The 25418-nt window shown below is 44.8% G+C and overlaps 2 protein-coding genes and 1 long non-coding RNA gene across 4 annotated transcripts in view; 1 reads left to right on the top strand and 2 right to left on the bottom strand.

Annotated features, from left to right (window-relative positions):
* Nucleotides 1-1262: 1262 nt before the first annotated feature.
* Nucleotides 1263-8333, bottom strand: LOC140650905 (uncharacterized). Of its 2 annotated transcripts, XR_012042194.1 has the most exons (4): nt 8198-8333; nt 7626-7727; nt 2676-2845; nt 1263-2543 (listed from the first exon to the last, which is right to left on the bottom strand). It is a non-coding gene; the product is annotated as an uncharacterized lncRNA (long non-coding RNA). The 2 variants fall into 2 exon arrangements; XR_012042193.1 differs by having other exon boundaries at nt 1263-2845.
* A 1758-nt stretch (nt 8334-10091) lies between these two features.
* XPA (XPA, DNA damage recognition and repair factor) lies at nt 10092-17231 on the top strand. Its single transcript, XM_072860550.1, has 6 exons — nt 10092-10368; nt 10680-10793; nt 12836-12941; nt 14569-14734; nt 15424-15541; nt 16996-17231. The coding sequence occupies exons 1-6, from the start codon at nt 10194-10196 to the stop codon at nt 17142-17144; spliced, it is 828 nt and encodes a 275-aa protein (XP_072716651.1). The 5' UTR covers nt 10092-10193; the 3' UTR covers nt 17145-17231.
* Nucleotides 17232-18734: 1503 nt separating this feature from the next.
* The window catches only part of NCBP1 (nuclear cap binding protein subunit 1), a 32271-nt gene continuing 25587 nt past the window's right edge, over nt 18735-25418 (bottom strand). The window contains exons 20-23 of the mRNA XM_072860547.1: nt 25218-25332; nt 22598-22741; nt 22067-22180; nt 18735-21148 (exon numbers count right to left, since the gene is read on the bottom strand). Of these exons, the coding sequence (XP_072716648.1) occupies nt 21035-21148; nt 22067-22180; nt 22598-22741; nt 25218-25332 (487 nt within the window). The 3' untranslated portion in view covers nt 18735-21034. The remainder of the gene's footprint in view (nt 21149-22066; nt 22181-22597; nt 22742-25217; nt 25333-25418) is intronic.

Below are 25418 nucleotides of genomic sequence, written 5' to 3'. Positions count from 1 at the left end.
TAAAAAGCATTCCTGCACTGCAGAGTGGGTGGTCCACTTGGAAGTTGTTATGGTGTCAGCACAAACCGGCACAAAAGATTAGTGATGTGTGTGCAAATACAGCAGTCTGATCATCGCATTTGAGACCAGGTTAGCCAAGTGGCTTACCTGTGTACTGAATCATGTTTAACACACATACTTCACTAACTGGCAGTCAGGTGGGAAATGCCGCTCTAACATTGCATCCACTCTCTGTTAGGAATGTAAGTGGCATTTTAAGGCATTAAGGCATTCTAAAACCAAGATGGATACACTCTCATTTTACACACAAGGAAAGAGAGGCATAAAACTCACCAAAAATGATAAATTCTGGGACGTGGAAAATGAGGTGTCTTTGAAAACAGAGTAGTAAGTTACTTGTCCAGCTTCACTGAATAAATCACTAACAAGAGGGAAAGCAAAATTAAGTTCTTTTGCAGAAGGTCGTCCAGTGCAAAAACTTGACTGCAGCATTTGCAGTACCAAACATCGAAGTTCTTTTTCTTTTTGGAAAAGAGCTGTTGACTTTTGTATCAAATACGAAACATTTTACTATGTACTTTGTAGCTGTGAGACGTGTAACTAAAGTAAACGGAAATTCTTGCTATTCTTACAGCTGTGTTAATGTAAAAACCCACACTGCATTAAAGCGAAGCTGCGTAACTGAAGATACTGTCTGGCTTAGTGTCAAGTTAGAGGAAAGCGTATTTGGGTGGGGATTATACAACCAAGCATTATAGCTGGTTTCAAATAACTTAGCAAGATTCCACTTATTACGAATTCACTTAAATTTTTATAGTGTTAAAATTAGTTGTCCCATTAGCTCTGCGGATGCAAGCCCAACGGCAGTCGTGGCGGAGTAGTAAGAGCACCCTCTAGTGGTCATTATCACAGACATTAATTAAACCTTTTTAAGTAAGCCGTCAGTGTATCGCTTTCTCATGCAAACAGGGTACCCAGAAAGTTTATTAAAATATGCACGTGAATACGCTGTATGTTATTCATGCTATATCATTCCAACAGACAGAACTGCACGGTTTTATCTTGTTTATTCACAAAAAATGCTATGCATTTAATAAAAATATTTTAACACTTTCTGTAGCTTAGGGCAAAATAATTCTTTTATTTCCCATTTTCAGAATTGTCAAGGAAACCCTCAGGAAGGACACAAAAAAATGACAGAGCAGTAAGTTTGGTCTCCACACCAGAGACCTTAGTAGAAATGATAACAGAGAATGGAATTAATGTACAGCTGCATAAAGATGATCTGCTGAGAAGAAAGCAATGTGGCTACTGTAAAAGGGAGTCATGATTTACTGATCTTTACAGATCTGCTGCAGTTCTCTGAAGCAATCATGGAACACATAGAATTCCCATTTAATCATAACTTTTTAAAGATGCCTAAGTATAGAATTTACTATAAGATAATACAGAAATTAGGATCTGATAATCATTAAACATGAGAACAGAATCAGAACATAAGTGCTAGGTTGGAACCTATGAGTAACTTACCGACAGCTTCAGTCAAGTTAGCTTTAGTTAGACTAAGCAGGAGTTACAGCATCAGAAACTGTCAAAGGTAAAGGACAGATGGATTGAGTCTTTCCAGAAGCAAAAGATTAGGAAGAATAGCTTGTATGCCAAGTAGCCAGCAAGCATGCTTTGTCTGCATTTAATTTCCAAACACACCTGCTAGACATGTACCACAGCACAAGAATTTGCCATATCATATTAGTATCATGCTGGTCTTCATTTAATCATTATATTGCGTGATTAAGTTAGCAAGTAAAGTTCTTGTTATCTGCTACCACGAAAGCATACTGCTTACCGGGTGGGTCCTCCGGGATTTGCCACGTAAACGTATGAGTCAAGAGAATTTATGTCCTGTGTGAGGAACTTTGCAACCAGGATTCTGCCTAAGTTAAGATGATTTTGTGTTGTATAGAAGTTTGCGGCAGTATGTAATTCTGAGCAACCACTTTGGGAAAGGTAAGAAGTGGCAAGAAAGCAAGTTTCACAGTATCAAGTGAATCAATGAAATTATGAAAAAAAAAGGAAAGTATTTAAATTATATGGGTATTAAGGCAGAAACTGAGGTTGTATGTCACTGCACTAAAATGTTCCAGAAGACCACTCCTATAGACAAACAGGAGGCACAGACTCAGAAAATAAAGAAATTGGGATAAAGCATTCCAGTGCTTTTGAATGTACCATGAGAAATTACATTGCTCAGAGAAGAGATGGAGTGGTTAGTGCAGATAAACGTCCAAGTCCATGGATGTTTGAGGTGATTTGTACAGGCACTTTCAGACTTTGGTAGACACCAAGGTAAAAGTTAATGAATCCATGAGATGTTGCCGGGACTTCATCAACTCTGTTTTTCTTGGTTTCTCAGAAAAGCCAAAAAAAAAAGGGGGGGGGGAGTTGAAACTCATAAAAATACCTCAAGCGTAACCTAGGAAAATGTGCAACATTCAGGACTTCCTGCGAATCTCAGGGAAAAAAAACCACAAAAAACGCCAAAACTGGAAAAACAAGAGGTGAGAAAATGTGACTTGAGGAAAATCCAAACTTTGACAGATCAAAATCCAAGCTGGTTGAGTTTAACACTAACCATGCTGACACACCCTAGAGAGAGAGAGCACATCCAGACTCACCAAAAAGTAACACATCCCTCCCAGCACGGGACTGCAGCGGTGGTGCATCGGCTGCGACGGCTGGCAGCTGCGTGTGTCAGGTCTCCAACCAGGGAACAGCCAGATGCTAGACAGGATGCTTTCCAAGACAGGTGAGGATGCTTTCACTCGATGGTAAACCATTTCATTGCCTACAAATTCAAAGAGGATGCTGAAAACAGGGAGCCTTTGACCTCTTTTGTAATTAAAGTTCTGGCTGAGCGAAAACCAAGCAAGTGCAGCCTCCTGCAACAAAAGTGCCATGTCACTACATCACTAACTAGATCCCAAATCTGGTCAGGAAGAGAAAAAACTCTTTTTTTCCCCTTCTTTTTTATTTTTCTTCACAAATTACTTCCCAAGCTCCAGGCAATAACTGGATGTACCACACTTTTCAGAAAAAGGGTTCCAGCAAATAGCAAAGCTCAGTGTACCTATACCACAAAGAAAACCAATTATGAAAGAGAGCAAACCAATCTCAAAAATAAATGGGAGGATCTGGCTTTACCTTGCTGCTGCTATGCAAAAGTTTGAACAGATTAACCAGGTACATTTGGGTGAAGGGGAAGTGGCACAGGAATGTAGTGTATGACTCAAACCTGTAAGGAAGGAGTTAGGGGCATCAGGAACTCTTTTGATTTTCCGTCACTAATGAACAGTTTCAACTAAATCAGGGGTATTAAAACCTTTGGAACCCATTTTTCCCTGTTACAAGAGAGAAATCAATGAATGTTGCATGTTAAATTGGTATGGTCACTGCTACACTTTCTGGCCAAGCAAAGCCAAGTCTTCCCCTAGGGAAAAAAAAAAAACAACAAAACTAAGACAACAAAATCAACTAACTGAAGGAATCCAGGCAGCAAGTGGAGACCCTGATCAGAAACTATTTTCTGGTCATGCTGAGAGGATACATTCAGATTATGTTCAGGATTCAAATGTTGTGGATGGCATAGTCCCTCAGAAGCACCTCCCACTGGTCCTGCATTCCTAGGAGGCTTAAGCCATATGTTGGCTCCATATTTCTCTCACAGGTAGGTTGGTGTGAACCTAAAACACATGGTCCAGTCACTAGGATCAATTCCACACCCTCCTTCTCCTCCCGTGCTTCAACGCACTGAACTGGCCGCGGTTCCTGGTGGCATCTGTCCTGAAGAGCAGGACAGGGGCCTGGAGGTGCATGGGCCAGCACTGTGAGAGGCACTTCTCATCACATGTTTGCGGCTGACATTAGGAAACCAAATTCTGGAGAGAGAGCTGATCAAACCTGTGGAGAAGGGCATCAAAATGTTTTGCAGAGATTTGCAAGTACCGGAAGAGACACATCTTGCTTAAATCCTGGTAACTGGGACACGATTTTCTTGCTACAGCAGACTTTGTCAGCTGTTTTATGGTTTTCTGTTCCAGCTACTCTGCACACAGGAACAAGTCAGGCTGACTTGGAAGCAATCATAAAAAGAATCTCTTTATGGTATGGCTTAAAAAAAACCTAAAGGTATAATACATTGAATGATATAAAGCAGAAATTTGAAGAATTTATTTTTAAATATTTACATTCTCATTCTCCTTAAATATATCAGGAAGACCAGAATTTTACACTTTTCTCCAGAATGCTCAGCCTTTCACCATCAATACAGCTACGTCTCATGCCTTGGAGATTAGTGTCATAGATGATGTACTGATTTTCTGTCTCAGAAATGCCCAAGATCCTCTTAATAGAAAGAAAAGGTGACTAAAACATCAGGCAAAGTTTCTTAATGTTTCTAAGTTGCTATGGGAAAGGTTCTTGCATGGATTAAATAACTGGCCAGATAGGAATATTTAGAGGGGGAAAAAATCTGCCAATGCACACAGCCCTTTTACGTGATATGTGAATATCCCTACACATGACAAGCCTTGCACATTTGGAAAAAAAGCCCTGAAACCTGAAGAGTTTGACTTCATGACAGTTGAGACAGGTCTTCAAACCCACTTCCATAGCATCTCCTCTACCAGCCATTGGTGGAGCAAGAAAAACCTCCCAGTACCTTAGTTTCAGAAAAAAATAGAGTTTCCTACTTTCCTACAAACTTTTTATACTTTGTATTGAAGATACCAAATCATCAAAGGCTGCTATGCCACCATTGCAGAACATGTTTGTTGTTTTGCCACAGCTTCCCATTCTTTATGTGCATGGAAGAGAAAGAGGATTTTCCTGGTAAAATAGTGAAATAGGATTTCTCTTTCCGGATTGCCAGTCAACAACAAAAGTGTGCAGTCAGCTTTGTGGCGATCTCTGAAACAGTAAAAAACAGCATTTTTTCATCATGCCTTGACATTTTCCTGTTCACAGATGTGAAACCAGTGTTTTCTATTGATATTAAAAGCAAACATATTAAAATCCTATTCAGTAAAAGTAATAAAACAGAAAAGTCATGTACAATGCTAGCAAATAAAAGAGATTTACATTGTAATTTCACATTCTGTCATCTCCTGTAACAAGAAAATAATAACAAACTTGCATTAAGATCTCCTGTCAGGGAAGAATGCCAATTTTTGTCTTGCACTTCAATTCTTGCCTACCTGTTCTTTTCAGATCTGTTGCTCAAGCATTCAACACTTTACGTGTTTCCTCCATTATCTATCTGTTCAACCAAGATTATATACATCAATTGGGAGATAATAAATGGAGCGTGAAGACAGGTCACATTACTATGAAAATCCCCTCCTACAGGTAGTGAGCAAATGAGAAAATCTCACAGAGAGATGACAAACTTAATTTACTCTGCATGTCCCATTCTGTCCAACAGGATGATTCACAGCGTATCTCTGATCCATGAGCTATAGCATAGGTGAATTCAGAAAGAGAACATGCAAATCCAAGCAGGTGCACTCTCTGGTTTTAACAAGTTCGCTTCGTTTTTCATAGGTCACATGCTTCTTTTTCACCCAGAAGCCAGCAATACTTCACCATTTATTTATTTAAGGTAATGTAAGAAATGGGTGTATCAAACTGAAAACCTGATGGAAATATAATCGCAAAGGGCATGGCATTTTTTGCCTTACATCCCTAAGGATGTAACTGAACTGTTCTCTCCCATAAAAGCATTTGAAGTCATTGGACAAAATCCAATGCCTTAGTCATGCTGAGAGGCAGCAGCCAACAGCCTGTGTGTACTGGCTGGTCAGTTGCTGGCTACAGAATTCAAATGTGGCTAAAATTGATGCTACCACCTGAACCGTCAAACGGGAGAGGGAGCGGGAGAGGGGGGAGAGCAGTAAAGAGATTTTTCTCCACAGCCACTCGCTTCAAAAGCTAAACCCACAGAAAAGTAAGACTTTGTTAGATCTGTTTCTCATGGAATTAATATTTTTACTGAGGGAGGACAAAAAGATGGTTTAGTTGTAGGTATGCAACTGCAATGCAACTGTGTGCAGATTGCTATTAAGACTTTGTGGACACATAGAAATAAGTATATCATGAGGCAAAATGGAAATATACAGCGCAGCAGCTGCTCTGCAAGTAACTCCTGGTATAGATGAACATTGAGTCTGGTTTGAAAGACCCCGTCACACAGGCTTACTTGCTATTATGTGTCTCCAGGTGTTGAAGTATCAGTTACAGCATGATTCTCCGTGAATACAGAGGAAGAGGTGTACTGCCTTGGATGAAGACCCTGTTCAGTCTAATGTCCTGTTTCCATCACAGGCCAGAGGCGAACATCAAGAGAAGAGGAAAAACAAGGCAAATATACAATACCTCCTCTGCAACGCTCCTACAGCCTCCAACTGCTTTCAGCTCTGGGGATTTCCTGAGCCTGAGGGCTAAGTGTTTATTCACTAACTCTCAACACAGCCCTCTTCCAAATACTCGGCCAATCTCCCCTGCACCCCAGAGAAACACCCTGTACCCAGTGTGCCATTCAGAAAGGCACTGCACGCATCCACCCCCATGTCACTGTGCGAAAAACTTCTTCTCTTCTTTGTTTAGAGCCTGGCTTCCACTACTGCAACTCTGATGGTTTGTACTCAAAAAGTCAATTGCCATCCATCCTCTCCAAGTTACTTAGGATGTCACAGGCCTCAGGCATATCCTCCCTAAGTAATTTCTTTTGAGTGAAATCTCCGAGCCTAGCCAATTGCACCTTTCAAGGGACACAAAGCCAGACAGCTGAGCATCCTTGTTATCCTTTTCCCATTCTCCTATTTCCTTTCTAAGAAGCAGGAAACACAACCGGGCACAGTGCTCATGGTGCAAGCTCACCACAGATTTGTGGAGTGCCATAAATATGTTCCCTGTTTTGTTCTCCATCCCTTTCCTTAAAACATGCCTTGCTTTTCCAAACAGCAAGCTGGTGTTTATGCAGGCCACACATACTCAAACTCTCACTCCTGAGTGGCAGGAACCAATTCAGATATCACTATTGTTTATGTAAAGTCAGGACTAGGTTTCTGCACATGCATCATCTTGCATTTATCTACCCTGTATTTAATCTACTTTTTTACTGCCAAGTCACCCACAATTCTTTACAGATGACCCTCACCCCTGCTAACTTAAATCAGTTTTGTATAGTCAGCAAACATTCTCATCTTGCTGCTCACCCTTTTCTCCAAGGGAGTGATGAGTTGACAAGCACTGCTTAGCTGCCTCCCTGCACTCAGCTACTCACTGATGCTGCTCTCTGTGGCTATGAAATAATGCATGTCTGCGCTTGCCAATTAATGACAGCTACTTTTTAATACACGGCTACCAGCAGCCAAGTAATATCAAGTATTAGATGGCATACAGCACCTGAAAACTATCTAAAACACAGATATTATTATGATTATTAACTCATGTGCACCCTTTAAGCCATGTGTGTTTAATATTGAACATGAGTATTATCGCATGACCAGGGGAGTGCATATGAGATAGTCTGTAACCCCTTGCTAATGCATAAGTATTAGTTTTATTACCTTCTCGTGACCATGAAAATTAGGAGCACTGTGTTTGATTCATCCTGGTCAGAAGCAGAGCTGGGGAAAATATTCTGCTGTGATTGCCCAGTCAGGCTGACCCTGAGAAAAAGAAAAAAACCTCTAGTATACGTTTCTAAAGCAGTTTCACTTAATAAAGCACTAGCTGCATTGCATGGATAGTTGTGGCCCACAGCCATTTTGTTTGAGTGCCTTGCCTCTGAATTTGCTTTTGTTTATATCTTCTGACTTCCTTTTAATCCTAATTCCACTTTGGTTGCATAATAACAATGTCCTTCTGCTCTTAAAACCCTTACACAGGGTCCCAAACTTGACTTCACCTTAATTCAGCATTGGTTTGTGAATGACACAGAACTATTTGTTAACCCCCAAACACAACTCAAAAGTTCACTCTTCCCTAAATTCCTACTCCTACAGAACAAGGGAGAAAACAGTGACATCAGAGTAAAATAAGGAATCCAAACATACGTGTGTTTGCTTTTCAAGCAAACAATTGCATTTGCAAGTCATCTAGTAAACACTTTGCTTCAAACTACCTCTATTTTACTTACTTGTAATATATTTATTTGTCTCTTTGTAAGTCCGCCGTCAAGTCAGTCCAAAGGAGAGAGTAATGAGGTGGGAGACATGTATGCTCACACGGTACCGTCCCATAAGCTGCTTCCTGTAGGCCAGGATTACAATTTATATTCTCATCTATTAAATACCTTGTGTCACAGACCCTTCTCTTTGACTATGAAAGGTATTTGGACGTGTTCATTGTGGCGCTTTTCCAACTTTATACAAAGACCGAAAAGCAATCTTGCTGAAAGCGGACAGTTTAGTATGACTTGGTTATTAATCTTTAAGGAAGAGGTTCCGTGATCTGTGACAAGAGAAGTATTTTTATTGATGGGCGGAGCTACCTACCACTCATGCAAATTACCTGAACCACTTAAAATGTCTTCATCTGCGTTTAAATATATATATAGATATATTTAAAAAAAAAAATTCCCAGAAGCCGGATGTTCTTTTCGCAGCGTTTACAGCACACTCTGCTGGCTGTCGTTGAAAGTTAATACCAAGCACGGACGACATGCTAAAAAGAAATAAAATGTTTTCCGACACGGCAGAAACACAGTCTATGCAGGTAATCGCTGTGGGCAGTTAGGGCTGGAATGGAGAGGCACTCGGGATATATTCCGAGGGCAGCAGGGAAGGGCTGGCAGGACATTAATTTGGTTTCATGGAAGAGAGAGGGACCTTTGGGGGAGGAAGACTTCTTTCTGTGCTGTAAGGTCATACCAATTCGGTATGGAGGCAGGGAGCCAACCTCCGCACCAATGTCTTCATTTCCGTTGCTTCAAGGGCAGCGGACTTAGGGCAGGCACTGCCTAACGGACAGGCGAGGATCACTGGCTGTTCAGTATTAAGCTGGCTTTATATGAAAGTGGCTTAGAGCCACATTTGCATGACAAAGCCATTTACGTGTCTCTCATCAATAAGGCAGGCTACAGGCTCCATTTATTCTCCCTTCGCTCTTGCGCGTGGATGGCGCGCAACCAGCGAAGGCAGCGACGGGGATTTTGGCGAGAGAGCCACCAGTCCCCATGCCGAGGGTGGCGGGGATCACCCAGGGCCGGGAACGGCCACGGTACCCGCGCGGCATCCGTCTCAGGAAGGAGAACGTGGCCGAGGCGGCTGTGGCAGGCCCCGCCGAGGCGCGGTGCGACCGCCTGCCCGCGCTCGGGTACAGGCAGCCCCGCTTCCCCCGCCGCGGCAGAGCCGCGCTCCTGCCGGGAAGAGGAGAGGCCCGGCCACCCCTGCCCGCCCGCGGGCCCCGCGCCCGCCCGCGGCTCCCCGCCCTCGCCCGGGGCTCCCCGCCCGGCGGGCGTTGCCGCACCCCTGCGCCGCGGAATCCCCCCCCCCCCCCCCCCCGCAGGACCGCGGCGAGGCGGCCGCATGCCCGGGCGCGGAGGGGCCGCGCGGGCGGCCTGTGGGGACAAAAGGGGCTCGCGCTGGGTGACGCCGCGGAGGCATTCCTGCGCGCGGGGCGGTGGCGGTTTTTTACAGGCGCGCTCCAGCCTGGCGCGGAGGCTGGCGCAGAAAGCGCTCGAAAGGCACACGCGGCCCCGCGCGGAAATCGCAGGGTCATCGGCGCCCCTCCCCCCTCCCCGCCGGGCCCAAAGCCCCGGCCGGCCCCGCCGCGGCCGGACACCCCTCCCCCGCCCCCGGCCGGGCCCCCTCGGGGCGGGCGGCGCCCCCCGCCCCCCGTGGCCGAGCGCCACGCGGGCCGCAGCCCCCGCCCCGCCAGGCCCGGAGCGCCCCCTCCCCTCCCCCCCCGCTTCCCGGCACCCCCCGCGCGGCGGCGGGGCGGGGCCCGCCGTGGCGGTGCGGGGAGGCGAGGCGGCGGCTGCGCGCCTGCGCGGGGGGCCTCGCCCCTTTCGCCCCCTCCCCCGCCTCCCTCTCTGCGCAGGCGCAGTGCGGCGGCGGCTCGGCGAGGGGAAGGGCGAGTCGCCGCTGCCGGAGCGGGGGGGATTCGCGGGGCTCCGCGGCTCCGCCGCCGCCATGGCGGGCGCGGCCCCGGCCCCGGCGGCGGAGGAGGCGGAGGAGGAGGATTCGGCGACGGCGGGCGAGCGGCCGCCCCTCTCGGCGGCGGCGCTGGCGAAGATCGAGCGGAACCGGCAGCGGGCGCTGGCACTGCGGCAGGCGCGGCTGGCGGCCCGGCCCTACCCTGCCGCAGGTCGGATGGCGGCGGCGGACGGGCCCGGCCTCGCCGGGCGGCTCCCCGCGCCCTTCTTCTCTTCGGGGGACGGGAGGGAGGGGGGGCGCCGCGCCGCCGTTGGGCGCGAGGCGGCGGAGGGGAGGGGAGCGGGAAGGGGGGGAAGCCGCGGCGCGCGAGGGCCCCCTCCCCCACATGGGGGGAGGGGGGCCCTCGCGCGCGCGCGCGCGCCGCGGCCCCCCGCCTCGCGCCGCGGGGGAGCGCGCGCGCGCCCCCTGTCGGGGGCGGGTCCCGCCGCGGCGCTAACGCGGCGCCTCGTTTGTCTTCTGCAGGCGGCGTGCGGGTGCGGGCCCCCAAGGTCGTCGACACGGGAGGGGGCTTCTTCCTGGAGGAGGAGGAGGAGGAGGAAGAGCCCGGCACCGCCGAGAAGATCGTGCATCCCCCCGGTAAAAAAAAGCTCGAGGGGGCCGTGGAGGAAGGAGGTGGCGGGGCGCCGGGAGGAGGCGGTGCCGCGTGCGTGGAGCTGGCGGGGAGGGCAGGAAGGCGCGGGGGCGACAGTGAGCCGGGCTCGGGCTGAGCGAGCAGGGCGGGTTGGGCGCCTTTTTTTTCCCGGGCTTTTTTTCCTCTCTCCTTTCTTCCTCCCCCCCCCCCCCCCGCCCTCCCCGCCTTTTTCTTTTTTTTTTCCTTCTTCCTTCTAACGCGCCTTTCTGGATGTGCTCAATTTCTGGCGCGTCCGATTCTTTCAACGTTAAAGCGGCTAGCAAATAACGCGGTAATTAAGACCGAAGAATTTTAAGCCACGGAAGTGGGACACTGCGAGTGCCCTTGGGTATGGCATTTTTTTCCTTTCCCCGATAAACGTTATTTACACTATTTTCTTTCGGGAATTCGAATTTTAAGAGCAAAATAAGTGTAAATCCGCGCGGCTTCGTCGGTTCTGGGAATTTTGAGGTTGATGCCAAGATCAGAGCACTGCTGCAGTGCCAGCTTTTATCGTTATAAAACGTACTGACGCCAAGTTGCTGATCGTTTGGTGGAGGATTTCAACATACTAGCTTGTGATATTCTCCCTCCAAAAAGCAAATGGAGAAGTAAGGATCCCAAAATAGATTCACTTTCTTCTCTGGGATTGTCTTTGTCTTGCTTTGTTCTGCTCTGAATCAGCTGCAGGGCTCTTGGTGCAGTGTATCTCTTTGTTAGAAATCACCACCAGATTTCATTAAGAGTGTAAACAACTAGCAGCCCTACTTCTTTTGAGGGGGTAATGTTTAACAATAAATTAAGTAGATCGGGGATGCCTTTGCACCGGGGGTATTTTTGCTGTGTAATTCATAATGTCATTGTCTTAATAAAATGTCTTTATGTTCGGGAGTACTGCTTTAAATGATGAAATGTGATGTAAGAGCATGCCTATGTGAAGTACTGAACATCCCACTGTCGCTAGTAGGACTGAATTGGCGTAAAATGTCGTCTTTGCTAGATCGAACCTGCTATAAATGCAAACGCAATTAAAAATGTATGGTGCTGCATGTCAACCATTAATCTTCTGTTTCAGGTATTGTTAATGTTCTGCAGCATTACCTCACTTTCAGCTCGGGAAACTGTATGAAAATGTTAATTTTCTGCTAGAATTACAATGTTACTGTCAAGGGACCATTCCTTTTAGCTGCGTTACCTGAATCAGTGTTTCTCGGTGTCACATGGAACATAAAGCAGATGGCGATGACACTGGAGGTGATCCACCCGGCGAGGATGCGGCCAGAAGTGATGGCTGGCACTGGGATGAGTCTGGGCTTGGAGCAGTGCTGAGAGGGCTTGGGGAGAGGATTGTAGTGGAGCTCCATCCCCATTCCACTCCTAGCAGCTCTCTGGCCATCCACCTCCATTTCTGCCGGCTGGAATGGACACGAGTCTTGCCAACTGCCCCAGGCCTCCGCTGAGCTCGTTTAGGGAGAGGCAGGTGTGGCTGAGCTAGGAAAAGAACTGGAGCAGAACTGAGAGGACTATGATGCCAGTGCAGCTCCTGTACTGCTTCCTGCTCTAGCCACCCTCCTCGAACTGCATCCCCTTCTCTGCTTCCTCCCGTTCCTGCCTGCATGTCCTCTAAATCGGGATGTGTTTTGGAGGGCCAGAACGGAGGAAGCTGTAGGAGGGGATATGAAGCACTTTATGGGGAAATGCGGATTTTTTTTTTTTTAACAATGGCCAAGTGGAAACAAATGTGTGCATTTGAATGTTGAAATCCAATACTTAACACAGTGAACAGCAAGAACAGAAATATACCAGCAGGGATGGGGTTGCATGATAATGGGTTTGAATTTGTACTGTATCTTTCTGGAAAACTTCAATAGAGGAGTGAAACTAGTCTGTAACAAATGCTATAAGAACTATAATGTAAATTTTAGTAAAATTGCTTGTTATACCTATTCCAGATGCTTGTTTTTAACATGGGAGTTCCTTAAAAAAAAAAAAAATTTCTTTCCATTAGCACCTGTACTAGAATTTGACTATCTCATCTGTGGAGACTGTGGCAAAGAATTCATGGATTCCTACCTTATGCAGCACTTTGATTGGGCAACATGTGATAATTGCAGGTATTACAAATAATCAGGAGAGGGAAGCTTTATTTTATATAAAGATTACTGGCTATAATTTAGTTCATTACAGTCATTCTGTTTAATTAAAAATGTCTCAGCAAAGAGACATTTTTCAGTGACTTACTGAAAAATTAAATGGAAGTTGAGTGATGATCTCTGTATTTTCCGTTACGGAAGTGGAGAACAGCAGCATTGTCTCGTGAGCCTATCTTGGGATAGGGGACATCAGTAGATCTTTGCATAACATGGAAACGTGAAGTCTTGAGAGCAGTTAGTGCTTGTCAGCATGGAAATTGATGTCTGGTTGCAGACGAGCACTATTTGAAAAACTGGTAGAACACACAGTATCTGCTTTCTGAAATAGAGTGGGGATGAGGAGAGTGTTTGCTGTCCTAGTGAGTTAACTCAAGTGAAGTTAGTACTTTGGTCAGCACGAGTGGGCTGGGAGCATGGCAGCCAAAGGGCAGAACCCCCATGGGAGGTTACTGCTTGCCCTGCAGGGTGAGCAGGAGTTTGACCTTGAGTGGAAGGCAGTCTCTGCTGTCTCTTATCTTTAACTCCTTCTGTGGGGAGGAAAATGCTCCAAAAGCCATCAAGATAACCAGGGCAATGAAACCTACTCTGAAGCAGTGAACCACCCGTAAGTGAAAGAATGAATGGGGGCGGGGGAGCTCACAGCTAGGAGTTTGTCCTGAGAGCGTCCCTGCTTACTACAGGGAGCGGTCAGGGGTGTGCACGTGGTGTAGGCAGTTCACAGTCATTAGAGACAAAGTGCTGTCTCTTGAAAAAATGATGTTGAGAGGGCTTGGAGCCTTCAGAGTGGTTTTCCTTTGGACTAAGTAGCTCTTGTAGCTGAATGTTTAGCGATTCCTTGGTGCCTTAGCTTTTACTGTGAACTTTGAATTCTAGTAAAGCTACATTTATAGCAGTACTTCCTTGATAACCGTTGCTAGCACTTACTGTTTGGCAGATTGTTCCGGCTCAAGCAATTCAAGTTATACTTCAGTCAGGATTGCGTAAATGTAATTTTTTTTTCGTTAACTCATAAATGCTGCTGTGATTACCCAGTTTTTCATTATTTGTCTGGTAAAAGTTACAGTCTTTCAAGGTCTTTATTTTGTGGTTCTGCCTACTGTCTTGCATTTAGAAACAAGTGCTCTGTATTGCTAATCTGTTTCTGGGATCTAGAGGTTTACAGAGTGTGTACATTCTCAGGTGATCTGACCTGTCTCACGTTACACATTCTTTCTCTCTTGACCATGTGTCAGGCTTGTACTTTTGTCCTCTTGAATTGCATCTGGGTTAGGTGAATACCTAAAATTAATCATGCTCCTTTTAAGTTTCAGTTATTCCCTCTTGTAAGAAGGAAATAGAAGAAAAGCTCTTCTAGAAAAACAGGCTTCTCAGCCTATGTTTGCTCAAATGGGAGAATTTTTAAACTTAATTTCAGTAAACCTGTTCTGGAGTTCGGCTAGATTGTTGGAATCCAAAGTTATTTGCATACGTAAAAACTGAGAGGATGAGGGCTGCCTGTATTTCAGGAATGTTAGAAGTGCTGGGGACTTAGATGTTAATAACGTGGTTTCCAGGTGTAGCTTTCTCATCATTATTTTACATCTTCCAGAGATGCTGAAGATAAACATAAGCTTATAACAAGGACAGAAGCAAAAGAAGAGTATCTTCTTAAAGACTGTGACTTAGACAAGAGGGAACCGGTGCTCAGATTCATTGTGAAGAAAAACCCTCATAATTCACGGTGGGGTGACATGAAACTTTATTTAAAACTACAGGTATAGAAACTGTTAGCATATTTCAGACCTCTTTTTTACCTTTGTACAGCTTTGGTAGCCAAAATGGTGTCACTTAGGTTCTGATTTCTGAATGATTTTGTCAAAGCTAAGTATATTATGCGTAGCTTGTGTAAATTTTCTGTATAGTTAAAACAAAGAGCTGTGGTCCAAATTGATGAAAATGTCTGTGTGTGAGAGCGTCTGAAAGATGTTCATGGACCACAACCTCAGTGGTTTGCACAACTACAGGCCAGGAAGTGCATGGCCTTTCAGCGCTACTCTGAAATGCGTGGGGCAGTTGCTCTGTGTGGCCCATTGTAGCTGTAGTGTCATGTTCACAGCTCTGCCTTCAGAGGCAGCAGGAAAGGCAAGTAGATTTTCCAGGGCTCTTGGCACTTCTTGTTTGCTACTTTTGTAGGAATGCTGCTGCTTTAGTAGAGTTTGCAAAAAATAAAGAGCTGGGTTTGACTTTCCTAAGTTACATCTAGCTGATACTAAAAATCAGTATTGCCCCTTACTGTGGAAGGCATGCCATGTTTGCCAGTCAAGAGCAAAGAGACAGATGGGGGGCAGAGGCAAGATTGGCTTGACTTGTGTACGTGTAGGGAAAAAAATGAAATTTGTGAGTTAGAATAGTTTATTTTTATCGTTTCAGGGGAAAAAGAAACACTTTTATGTCCATCCTGTAGGTAATCAAGCGTTCTCTTGAAGTCTGGGGTAGTGAAGAATCATTGCAAGAAGCAAAGGAACTCCGCCGTGACAGCAGAGAGAAGATGAAACAGAAGAAGTTTGATAAGAAAGTTAAAGGTAAAGGGTTAAACTTACATACTGCGGTACCTGAAGTAAAGTACAGTTCTGTTCAAATGTGTTTCTGCATCTGATTAAAGTACTTGGAAAATCTTCAGTGTGGCAAAATGGAGGTTTTCAAGAGCTGTGTGGGTAAGTCTGGTCTGACCTCATGGCAGACTATTTTGGGCAGAGGGTTGGACCGGAGATCTGAGGTCCCTTCCAGCCTGAATTACCCTATTGTTCTGTGGACGTGGTGTGAGTGACAGAAATCAATTATGATGGTTCATTATGGTCTGTTTTACATTTTTTGGTATGACCTAGAATGTGCCAGAGATTGTTCCTGTTACTTTTCCTGACTTGTAGAGAACATGGATTTTTGTGGCAGTGAGTTATAATTCTGTCATACGTGTGCCCTCAGGTGGAGTAACTGTAAATGAAGGTAGAAAATGCCTTTTCCCACTGTTCACAGGATTCCCAGCTGCTGTTTTTACTGCTCATTATCCTTGTTTTTCCCTGATAAATTAGCATTTATGAGTGTATTCAGTGGGTAGAACTTCTGGAAAATACCTTGAGCACAGACATGCTGGTAATTTTAAAAGAGGAGGCGTGTTTGTTTCTTTGCTGTGGCTTACCGTGATGTCTGTGCTGCCCACAGCACCCATGCTTCGCTTTGGGTCTGCGTTCACAGAGGCAGACAGCTCAAGCTGGCTGTACTGGTATTGTCTGGAGGAGGCAGGACGTGAGACTGAGCAAATAACCCTTGTCTTGACTGTTGCTGTTGAGCGCACAGAAGGACTGGCAGCAGACTGTAGCCAAGATGCCAGAGTTCAGTGCAAGTACAGGCCTTAACGTGATGAAGTTTGCAGCCTGAATAGCTGGGCTCAAAACATGACTACCTTTTGCTGTTCGGTATGCTTGCCACCCACTTGCAACGTCTGGATAATATCTTGGGCTCAACTGCCAGCCTGTGCTCTCTTGAAAACCCGCTGACTTCATTGCGCTGCTGCAGAGGCAACTCACGTTACTGGGCATAAAGCTCAGAGAATGCCAAGTCATTTGGGAGGCTTGCTGTGACCTGAATGAAAAGTACTCTTTCTTGGTCATGTGAAACAATGAGGTGTTTTATAAAAGCTTTTCCTCTGCATTCCACCTACCCCTCTTAGATACCTTTGAAGGGCTTAGTGTAAAAGGGCAGTGGGCAACACGTACTTAGTCCAGATGGAAAATCTTCTCCTGTGAGATCTTGTGTCAGTGTAGTTCTTACCCTTTAAAATATGCAAACAAGGTGAAGATTGCAAGGCAAGTCAAAGCTTGTTCCTGCAGTAGCAGGAAGATTCTCACTCACAATTTGTGGAAGACAGGCAACAGGCAGATTGTCATCTCCAGTCCTCAGAAAGGTAGTTAGCTTGAGTTTCCTTAACCATTATTTAAGATTTATTAAAATCTTAACATTTTCTTGCATTTCTCATCAGAACTCCGCCGTGCCGTGAGGAGTAGTTTGTGGAAGAAAGAAGCTAGTATCCATGAACATGAATATGGACCAGAAGAAAACATTGATGAAGATACGTATAAAAAGACCTGTACTGTATGTGGCCATGAATTAACTTATGAGAAAATGTAGTGGTGTTTGTTTTTGTTTTTTTTTTAATTTCATTATCTTTTTAATGGTATTTTGTATTAAAGTCAAATAAATGCTAATTACGAACAAGCTGTTGCCAAATTCGATGAAGAATTATGTTCCTCAATTGTAAGCAGCTCTGTACAGAACAATAAGCTTTGGCTTTTAAGCTCAATCTTAGGGTAGAATAGAACACATTTTTAACAGCTCAATAAACTGGCACCTCGTAGGCCAAAGGATAAGTTGGTATCATTCTACTTCATACGCCGATGAAATGAATGTGAACTTCCCACTACTTCTCTGCTTCCCTTTGAGGAGGAAGGCTCCAGATTTTGTCCTGACTTGTCTGGTTTCCAGTTATGGGTCATGGGCGGGTGGAGAGCAACTAGCTAATAAAGCACCTCCTCTGGTGGTTGGAGACTCGTGAGGCAGGTTCTCCTGCTTGGATTTGGAGACTCCATTGAAGGAGAACTGTGGTTGGGAAAGAAGTCTCTCTCAAAAGGAAAGCCACGTGCCCCTGGGGAGGTTCTGGCACATCTCTGCCCTGTTTCATAAGGGAGAGCCCTTCAGTGTATCCTCTACTGCTTTTTTCCCAAGTTTTGGCCCAGAGACCAAGGTGACTCTTGCAATACAACTTTACCCTTTTCCTTCACAAATCTCCGACAAACACCTATCCTTGGGGGGGGGGGCAGGGGAAGTAACGCTCCAAGGTGGACCTCTCCAAGTGCACGCCCATGATGTTCGCTTTCAGTGCAGGGTGGACTTACTTTCAAGTTCCAATTTCAAATCTTCAGTTCTCACATCTGTTGTGGAATGCTTGTGGAAATGGCTGAAGTGAAGGAACCTGCCTTAGGCAGGGGCTCTGCCTTTGTTTGCCATTGTAAATAGGGCAGATCCCAGTGAAGACTGGAGACTTAGGGCCACTGTGGCTGTGCAGAACTGAAATGTTGCAGGAGAGGTGTCTGGCAGGGCAGTGGATGGTTCCACTAACGAGCCTTCGCTTCAGCAATGCTCTTCTGAGGCCTGCAGCCCTCTGCGACCTGCCTTCCCACCAAGCACAGAGGGCTCGGGGCCCTGCAAGGCCTCAGAAAGTGGCTGGAGGGCAGGAGGCAGGTTGCAGCAGAGCTTTTGGAGGTAGTCCTCCAGCTCATGGTTCCGTGACCCGGTGTTGTCGTAGGTCCCAGAACTCCAGGGCAGCTGGGTGGGGTGTGCTGGCTGCTGAATCACTTACCTGTGGGCAGGCTGCAGCAGCCACCCCTTGGCAAGCACCACCGGCCCACCCCTGCCTCGCCTCCTGCAGCAGCACCGCCCAGAAGATGGGAGGTGGCAAGGGAGGATTTCCACACCAGCACCTCCTGGCACAGAGCACGCATGCACGCATGCTTGCCTCACTCGGCGGCACAGGTGGGGGAAGCGCATTAGATCAGCCCGTAGCGCAAGGAGGGGAAGGCCTGTGCGTTAGTCAGGGCACCAGCAACAGTGCAGGGAAACGAAAGTGCTCCAAACCCGACTGCATTTAACACCAGCACAACCCTGCCATGACTGCTTTGCTTCGGTGGCCCCCAAAATAGGTAGGACAAACACTCCCAGTAGTAACCTGCTTCACCTTCATTTATTTTTGTCTTTAATTGTGCATTTTTTCCAACCACATCACATTTCTACAGCATCTTTACACTATCCGCCACCTCGTGCTTCAGCAGTTCCAAGGTTCTCCAGTTAGCTGCTGGTATCGCTATGCAAGTGTCTCGTTCTCCTTCCTACAGATCCAACCAGGTGGCATACGCCACCTACAAAGAGGGGAAGGTTTCCAACAGACTCAAGAAATGTAATCAAAGCCCATGCTCACCATGGAAGTCAAATCAATTCTGAAAGACATTGCTGTTTGGTTTTAAATCATAGGATTACACTCGGGCATTTGCAACTGGATCGCCAGCACCCGTATTTGTCAAGGCTCAGAGGAAGTTACAGGTTTGCAAGTTTTAACTGCATTATCAGTTTTACAGAAGTCACATTTATAGTCAGACCCCACCATTAGTTAATATTAGAACTCTGATATTGATCCGAGCCAGTGAAAAAACTATTAAGCCCCAATTAAAACCTCTACAGTATTAAAGTTTCTTTAAAAAAAAAAACCAACTATTTGATTACTCAAGAACATTAACAAAGATTTGAAACAGAAGTCTGTGCGTAACTGACAAAACCCTTGCGTAAAGCAAATTTACAACAATTAACAGTATACCCTGAAAGAATGGAGGGATCAGTCAAATCAGAAAGGGTAAGCAGGGAAAGCAGAAGTAACAGATCTAAGTCTGTGAGGACATACCGGATTGCTACAGGCCACACACAAACTTATGTCAACACTCCAAGTAGAAAGTTCCATTTTTTACCCTCCTCTCTAGATCAGGAGGTCAGCTGGTCAATGTACAGATGAAATGCACTACTAGGTATAATACTTGAAAAAATAATTTGTACAGGAACAAAATTACTCAAAGCTCATCACTGTCTAAGCTTAAACTGAATAGCACTGGGTATTAAATTCTTTAAACATCCTTCTGCAAAATGAAGAGACCATAAACAGCTTGGAAATGCACCGCACACTGATGGACCTGAGCACCTAAGGCAGTGTCTTTGCCGTTCATCGCTGCTTACCGTAATATGGACCACTCTGATTTGGCGTTTATGTACATAATGTTATTTGCATAACTCAAAACTAAGGCTACTCTATTTTCAGGTTGTGTTTTCCCAGTCAAAGTCTCCTGTGAGATATCACTTAATTTAGCATTAAAATACTTTCTGAAGACATGGGAGCCACATGCTGTTGTCACATTTTAAAGCAAGGGAAGGGTAGCAGATGCAGCCACCGCAAAGCAGTTGTTACTAGGCCAGATGAGGTGAGGTGAGGGCACCAAAGATTTCTGGCACCACTGCAGGCTTGCAGGTCCAGCCCAGCGCAAGCTCAGCAGCCCAGCTAGTTACAGGCTGAAATAAGGAACAAGCTGACACTGCCCTGCCCTCTCCCTTGGCATCTGGGGCTGGAGTTCCCAACACCCAGGTAAGGCTTGCAGTACGGAAGTCGAAAAGTTTGTTCCACTCCAACTCTTGCTTACTGTCTCTACCAGTGAAGACTGCTGCCAGGAGCAGTTCATGATTCTCTGACCATACTGCAAAAAGGATTGCATTTTTCAGCAGCTGTCCATGAAGTTCCTCTACCAATTGTTTATAGCTACTGTAATAAGACACTAGACAATACATTTAAAAAAAAAACATATTTCAATTGTATTACAACCATGTTCTTTCAAACTGTGAAAATCTAGCTGGCTTGGTAATAAACAAATCCATATGCTCTATACTACTTTGAAAGCTTAACTCAAGTGTTTCACATGCCCAAAGTTAAGACACTTTTCCTATGCCATACTAGAGAGCTTACCACACTGCTCACTGAGAAGGTGCATTCCCTTTCATACTCGCAAAACACAACAAATGAATGTTTCTCATTTCTGCAATTCCTTTGATTTAAGGGCCAGGCAGAGGTAACAAATTCTATTGTCTGGGGTTTTTTGTTTGTTTTTTTTTGCCTGATTTTTATTTTTATATAAACAACAGGGGAGAAACAAAAATACTATCATGAAGTCAAGGGTCAAACCAAATTAAAAGACAACGAAAAGAATTCATACTTTACTTCATGTCTATCCCCTATCAGTCATATCTTGTAAGGCTTATGATGCTTACACAGTTTGCTGTTGCTTAGAGTACTGTATTGTTTTATATAGGAGCACATGAAAGCCAGTTTTAGTCAAAAATTTCTTCCATCCCCATGTCACATTTTCCCATTAAAAAAGAAAAAATTAAATTCATTAAAGTCCTGCAGACAAGACGCTGCCCGTGAATAATCCTCAGGCCTGCAGAGCACAGAACTGCTGAAACACAGCCAGTATGTGGTGGTCCAGTTCAGCTGTAAACAGGAGGTTCTCTAGGGTCACCATGTACTGCTGGATTATCTGGTGATGCTGGCAGATAAAAAACAAAACACAAACATTTATTGTTTTCATTTACTTTTAAGTAAGAACAGGCAGAGAAGTCAAGACATGTAAGAATCCCTGGCCAAATGTTTTCATCAAAATGGCTAAGCACATCTCATTTCCACAACATAGCCAGGCAAGAAAAGCATAGTGCAGAGCCACTACTGATTGCAAGAAGAAAGCATGTGCTGACATCCTGTCTTGAGAAGCACTGTGCTCCCTGTAGCTGAAGCACTGTGCTCCCTGTAGCTCTTCACTCCTGGACCCTGAATTGTGTGCAGGAAACCATGCAACTCCAGAGATATCCTAGGAGAACCATGATATTTGCTTTCCTCTGAAGCCATATCTACTACCAGGGAAAGGTTCAGCCCAGGGGAGAATTGTACCGCCACTCCCATTCTTCAACGTATCTCCTGCTTGCACAGGTATAATTTTCTATTACTATCACTGTCATCCGGCCACCTGTGCATGTTACCTGATTTAATATAGAGCCAAGAATTTTAAAATTATTTTTAATAGACATTTATGCATCTTATTAAAAGGAATTCTGCAATATTTTAATCCGCTTATTTAAAACACATCTGTTTTAGTATTCTTGTTCACTCACAACTTTGCCCTTACTATAAACACACAGTTAAGAGGCGCTCAGCAAAATTCGTAATCACGTGTCGGTATCTTTTTGCAGCATGCTCACAGCGTGGGAATTAATCAAGGACCAGCCACTCCACCAGTCTGTGGCAGAGATGTGGCCAGAACCAGAACATGACCTAGCCCCACACTAGCCTTCAAAGACGTGCTGCTGCCACCTACTGCTGCTCCCATGGCGTGCTCCGTTCTCCAGCCACAAAGCTTGTCTATCCAGCATGTCCCTGCCCACAGCCTTCCAAACTGAGAAATGAGACTTACCTGTAGGAAGATCTGCTGCAACCTCTCTATACAGCTCTTGTACCAAGGTGTAAATACATCAATTCCACCAGTTTCGCAGCGCACTAAGTGCTCAGTTAACAACATAATGAAACGCTGCAGGAGAGGAAAAAAAGAATCCTTATTCAGTCTCATCAAATGAAAGCAGGATCCTAATGTCAGGTGAGAGGATCTGGGGGACAGAAGCTTTGAACAGCAATGTGAGAATCATTATTTTATTTGGCAAACACTGAATTTAATAAGCAAATAACATCCAGGTACCTTCTCATTGTTCAGGAAACCGTATGCTAGCAGAACTCCTCTGTTCCTGAGCACTTGAAACTGAACAGATCCTGCTCAGAAACAGTCTTTGCAGGGGTATGATCTGGATTGACTCTAACCCATTAGTAAACCCATCAACCCCTTCCCATATTCTTATTCCAAGAAGATGCCTGAGATACAAGTGACACTGAAAGCTTATAAATCCACTAACTTTAAAACCTTCAAGTGAGCAGAGACTTCGCCCATCATTACCTGGAATATAACAAGGAAGAGATTCTTTTGCTCGCTCTGGGCTGACTCTACTTTCTCCTGCAAGCGTTCTATCTGCTCTTCCAGCGGTCCATCTTCCCGATCGCTGCTTCGGTCATCGTCATCATCATCATCATCACTGTCTCGCTGTAAGTGACAACACCACAAAACTAACTAGCAACCTGGCTACCTGTGGATACTGTTAATGCCCTCCAGTCCACACATGAAAAGGTCTGCAGGGAAACTGAAAAGCAGCAGCTGAAGCTGCTCTGTAGCTTTGTAAGTATTGTATTTTGAAGGACATTTACTTTGAATATAATCCAGGAAAGAAATTTGGAAGGAAGAATGCCAATATGGGAAAGCCCCCCCCCCCCCCAATCAAGGTTTCAGAGAAACCAGAGCAAGCTTAAAGATTTACTAGTCTTTTATTTAGTGGAAACACAATAAAAGGTAATACCCCTGCTGACTTTATCATTACCAGACAATGAACAGCTTCTTAAAAAAAATCCGGCGTAGATTTTTTAAATTGTGTCCACTGCAGCAGGGCAGGTAATTCATTCAAAGAACAGTTCTGAAATCTCATGGCTCCAAAAAATAAAGCACTTCTTTGCAAGAACTGAGATGAATCTGGCTGGTTAGCACAAAAGGAAGACTAGAGACTGTAGCCTGTGGTGTTCAAGTGGGGACTCCCTATATTCACGATCAAAAGGGATGCTCTCAGACTATGAAGGGTCAGCATGGAAACCAAACTACTAACTAGGAACATGGCGTATTCTCATTGCCTCAAAAACGAAACAAAACAACACAACACCACCACCACCAACACCCACAAGTACCAGACTTGGGAGCTCAGGTAACAAAGTGTTACACAAGACTACAAGGGATATAGGAGGAAAGGCAGAATCTGATGGATTATGGTACATTCAAATACAGATATTGCTTCAGTCTCATAGGATTGTTTCTGTGCAAAAATACCCATAAGTTAACAGCTCAAAACTTTAAATGTTTGTAAAAGGAGCATGTGCAACTTGTGACAAATACAGGGCCATGTGTTAACTCACTTACTGCACAGCAAATGAAATTCACAATCAGAAGATAGTTACAGGTCTGAATCAGCATAAAAATTAAAAACAACTTACCAGAGCAAGTGAGAATTTAATCTTATTCTCTCTATAGGAACTTGCTTTTCCCCCATCTACAGAGGTTTCCTGAACTCAAAGCGCTAAAGGACCAACATGACCTTAGAGAAAGCATGTAAGCCTTGGACTCATTCTGTAGTAAGGCTACATTCTGGGGACACTTCATTCTGGGGACATCAAAACTTGACGGCTTACTTCCTTTGAAAGGAATGGCCATGCAGCAGAGCAACAGCCTGCAGAACTACTCACTGTTGCATACAAATGTTTCTTCCTGGCACAATACTCATTTAAAGTACTCAGTAATAAAGTGCTGCAGCAAGAGACAAGTACAGAAATGAAAACACTGGTATATTTGTTTAGAGATGCCAGAGAAGCTCTTTGCCTCACAGTAAGATCAATGACTGCACCTAGGTCTTCAATAATCACAGCCGTTTATTAACTGCTGATCAATGTAGACTAAGGATGCAAGCAACTAGGATGGCTGTTGCTGGGAGTGAAGGAAACAAGATGAAGGGGCTGGGATGAACCAACACTGGCAAACTGTGAGGTATTAGTGATCTCTCAACAGAAACTTCTGGAAAAATGACCGACTTGTGCAGGTTTCTTCAAAAACCATCAGCAGCCTCTGTGCCATGTGCCAAATTCTGACATTAACTTTGTTGAAAGTTTTGGAGCTAGGTAAGGGTTTTATTCAGGTAATCATACTCACAGACTACATACAAACACGGAAATTCTCTCTTGCTCTCTGCAACTCCCAACATGTTTATAAACTGAATTCATTATATCACAACCAAGTACTGCACTCAGCCAGGCTTCCTTGGGCCCCGTCTTTTGCAGCTGCCATGGAATACTCTCTCACCCCATTTTACTGTCCTACTTGGGACAACAGAACACAGCAGCGGCTGATTGCTCATCAGCTTGTTGTATACAGTAACCCAGATCATGCAAAGGTATTCAGAAAAATAAACTGGAAGAGGGAAGTGACAGATGCCAGTGTCAGAATCCAGCAGCATCCATCAGAAGAACCGTAACAGCCAACTTTTCAATAGCAAATAGCTGTTTCCGTGCACTTCTGCATGGAAGCCACAAGAGTACTCTTTAACAGAACTTACTGTAAATAATTTGTAACTGTTCTTATTGTTATCTAATAAGGTAATTGGAATCCAGATTAGAAGGCAAGTGGAAGACACGGTCGTATTGGATGAGAAACTTGTTGAGAGAGAGCTTGAACAGAGCAAATACCTATTAATTTCCTTAAAGATTTTACTGAATTCTTAGGTTATAGCTACCATTAGAAAGGTGGACTGAGAACATGCATCCAGTTTTTGATGTCTTACTGCTACAGATGACCACATGTCTGCAGACATGCTTCCTGATAAACATTTGATCAGTCCTTCCCAAAACCAGCTGTGCGTCAGTCTAACAGCATGCAGGTTTGTATAACTTAGCTTAAAATAACTAAAAATTACAAACAAATTACTCACTCTTTTGTGCTGCCTGGCCAATCTTGCCTTAGTCTCCTCCAGTTCTTTGTGAATCTTCAGAACATGCTTATTCATCTTACGAATTGTGGAATGTAAGATCTCCCAGATATAAAACCTAGGAAAGTCACAAAGCTCAAAACACTACATTACACACTACTCCAAGACAGAAAACCAAATGTAGTTTCTTACAGAAAAATGTAT

The sequence above is a fragment of the Ciconia boyciana genome, chromosome 4, assembly GCF_034638445.1.
Source record: "Ciconia boyciana chromosome 4, ASM3463844v1, whole genome shotgun sequence".
Classification (NCBI taxonomy): domain Eukaryota; kingdom Metazoa; phylum Chordata; class Aves; order Ciconiiformes; family Ciconiidae; genus Ciconia; species Ciconia boyciana.
This window is presented reverse-complemented; position numbering and strand designations above follow the sequence as displayed.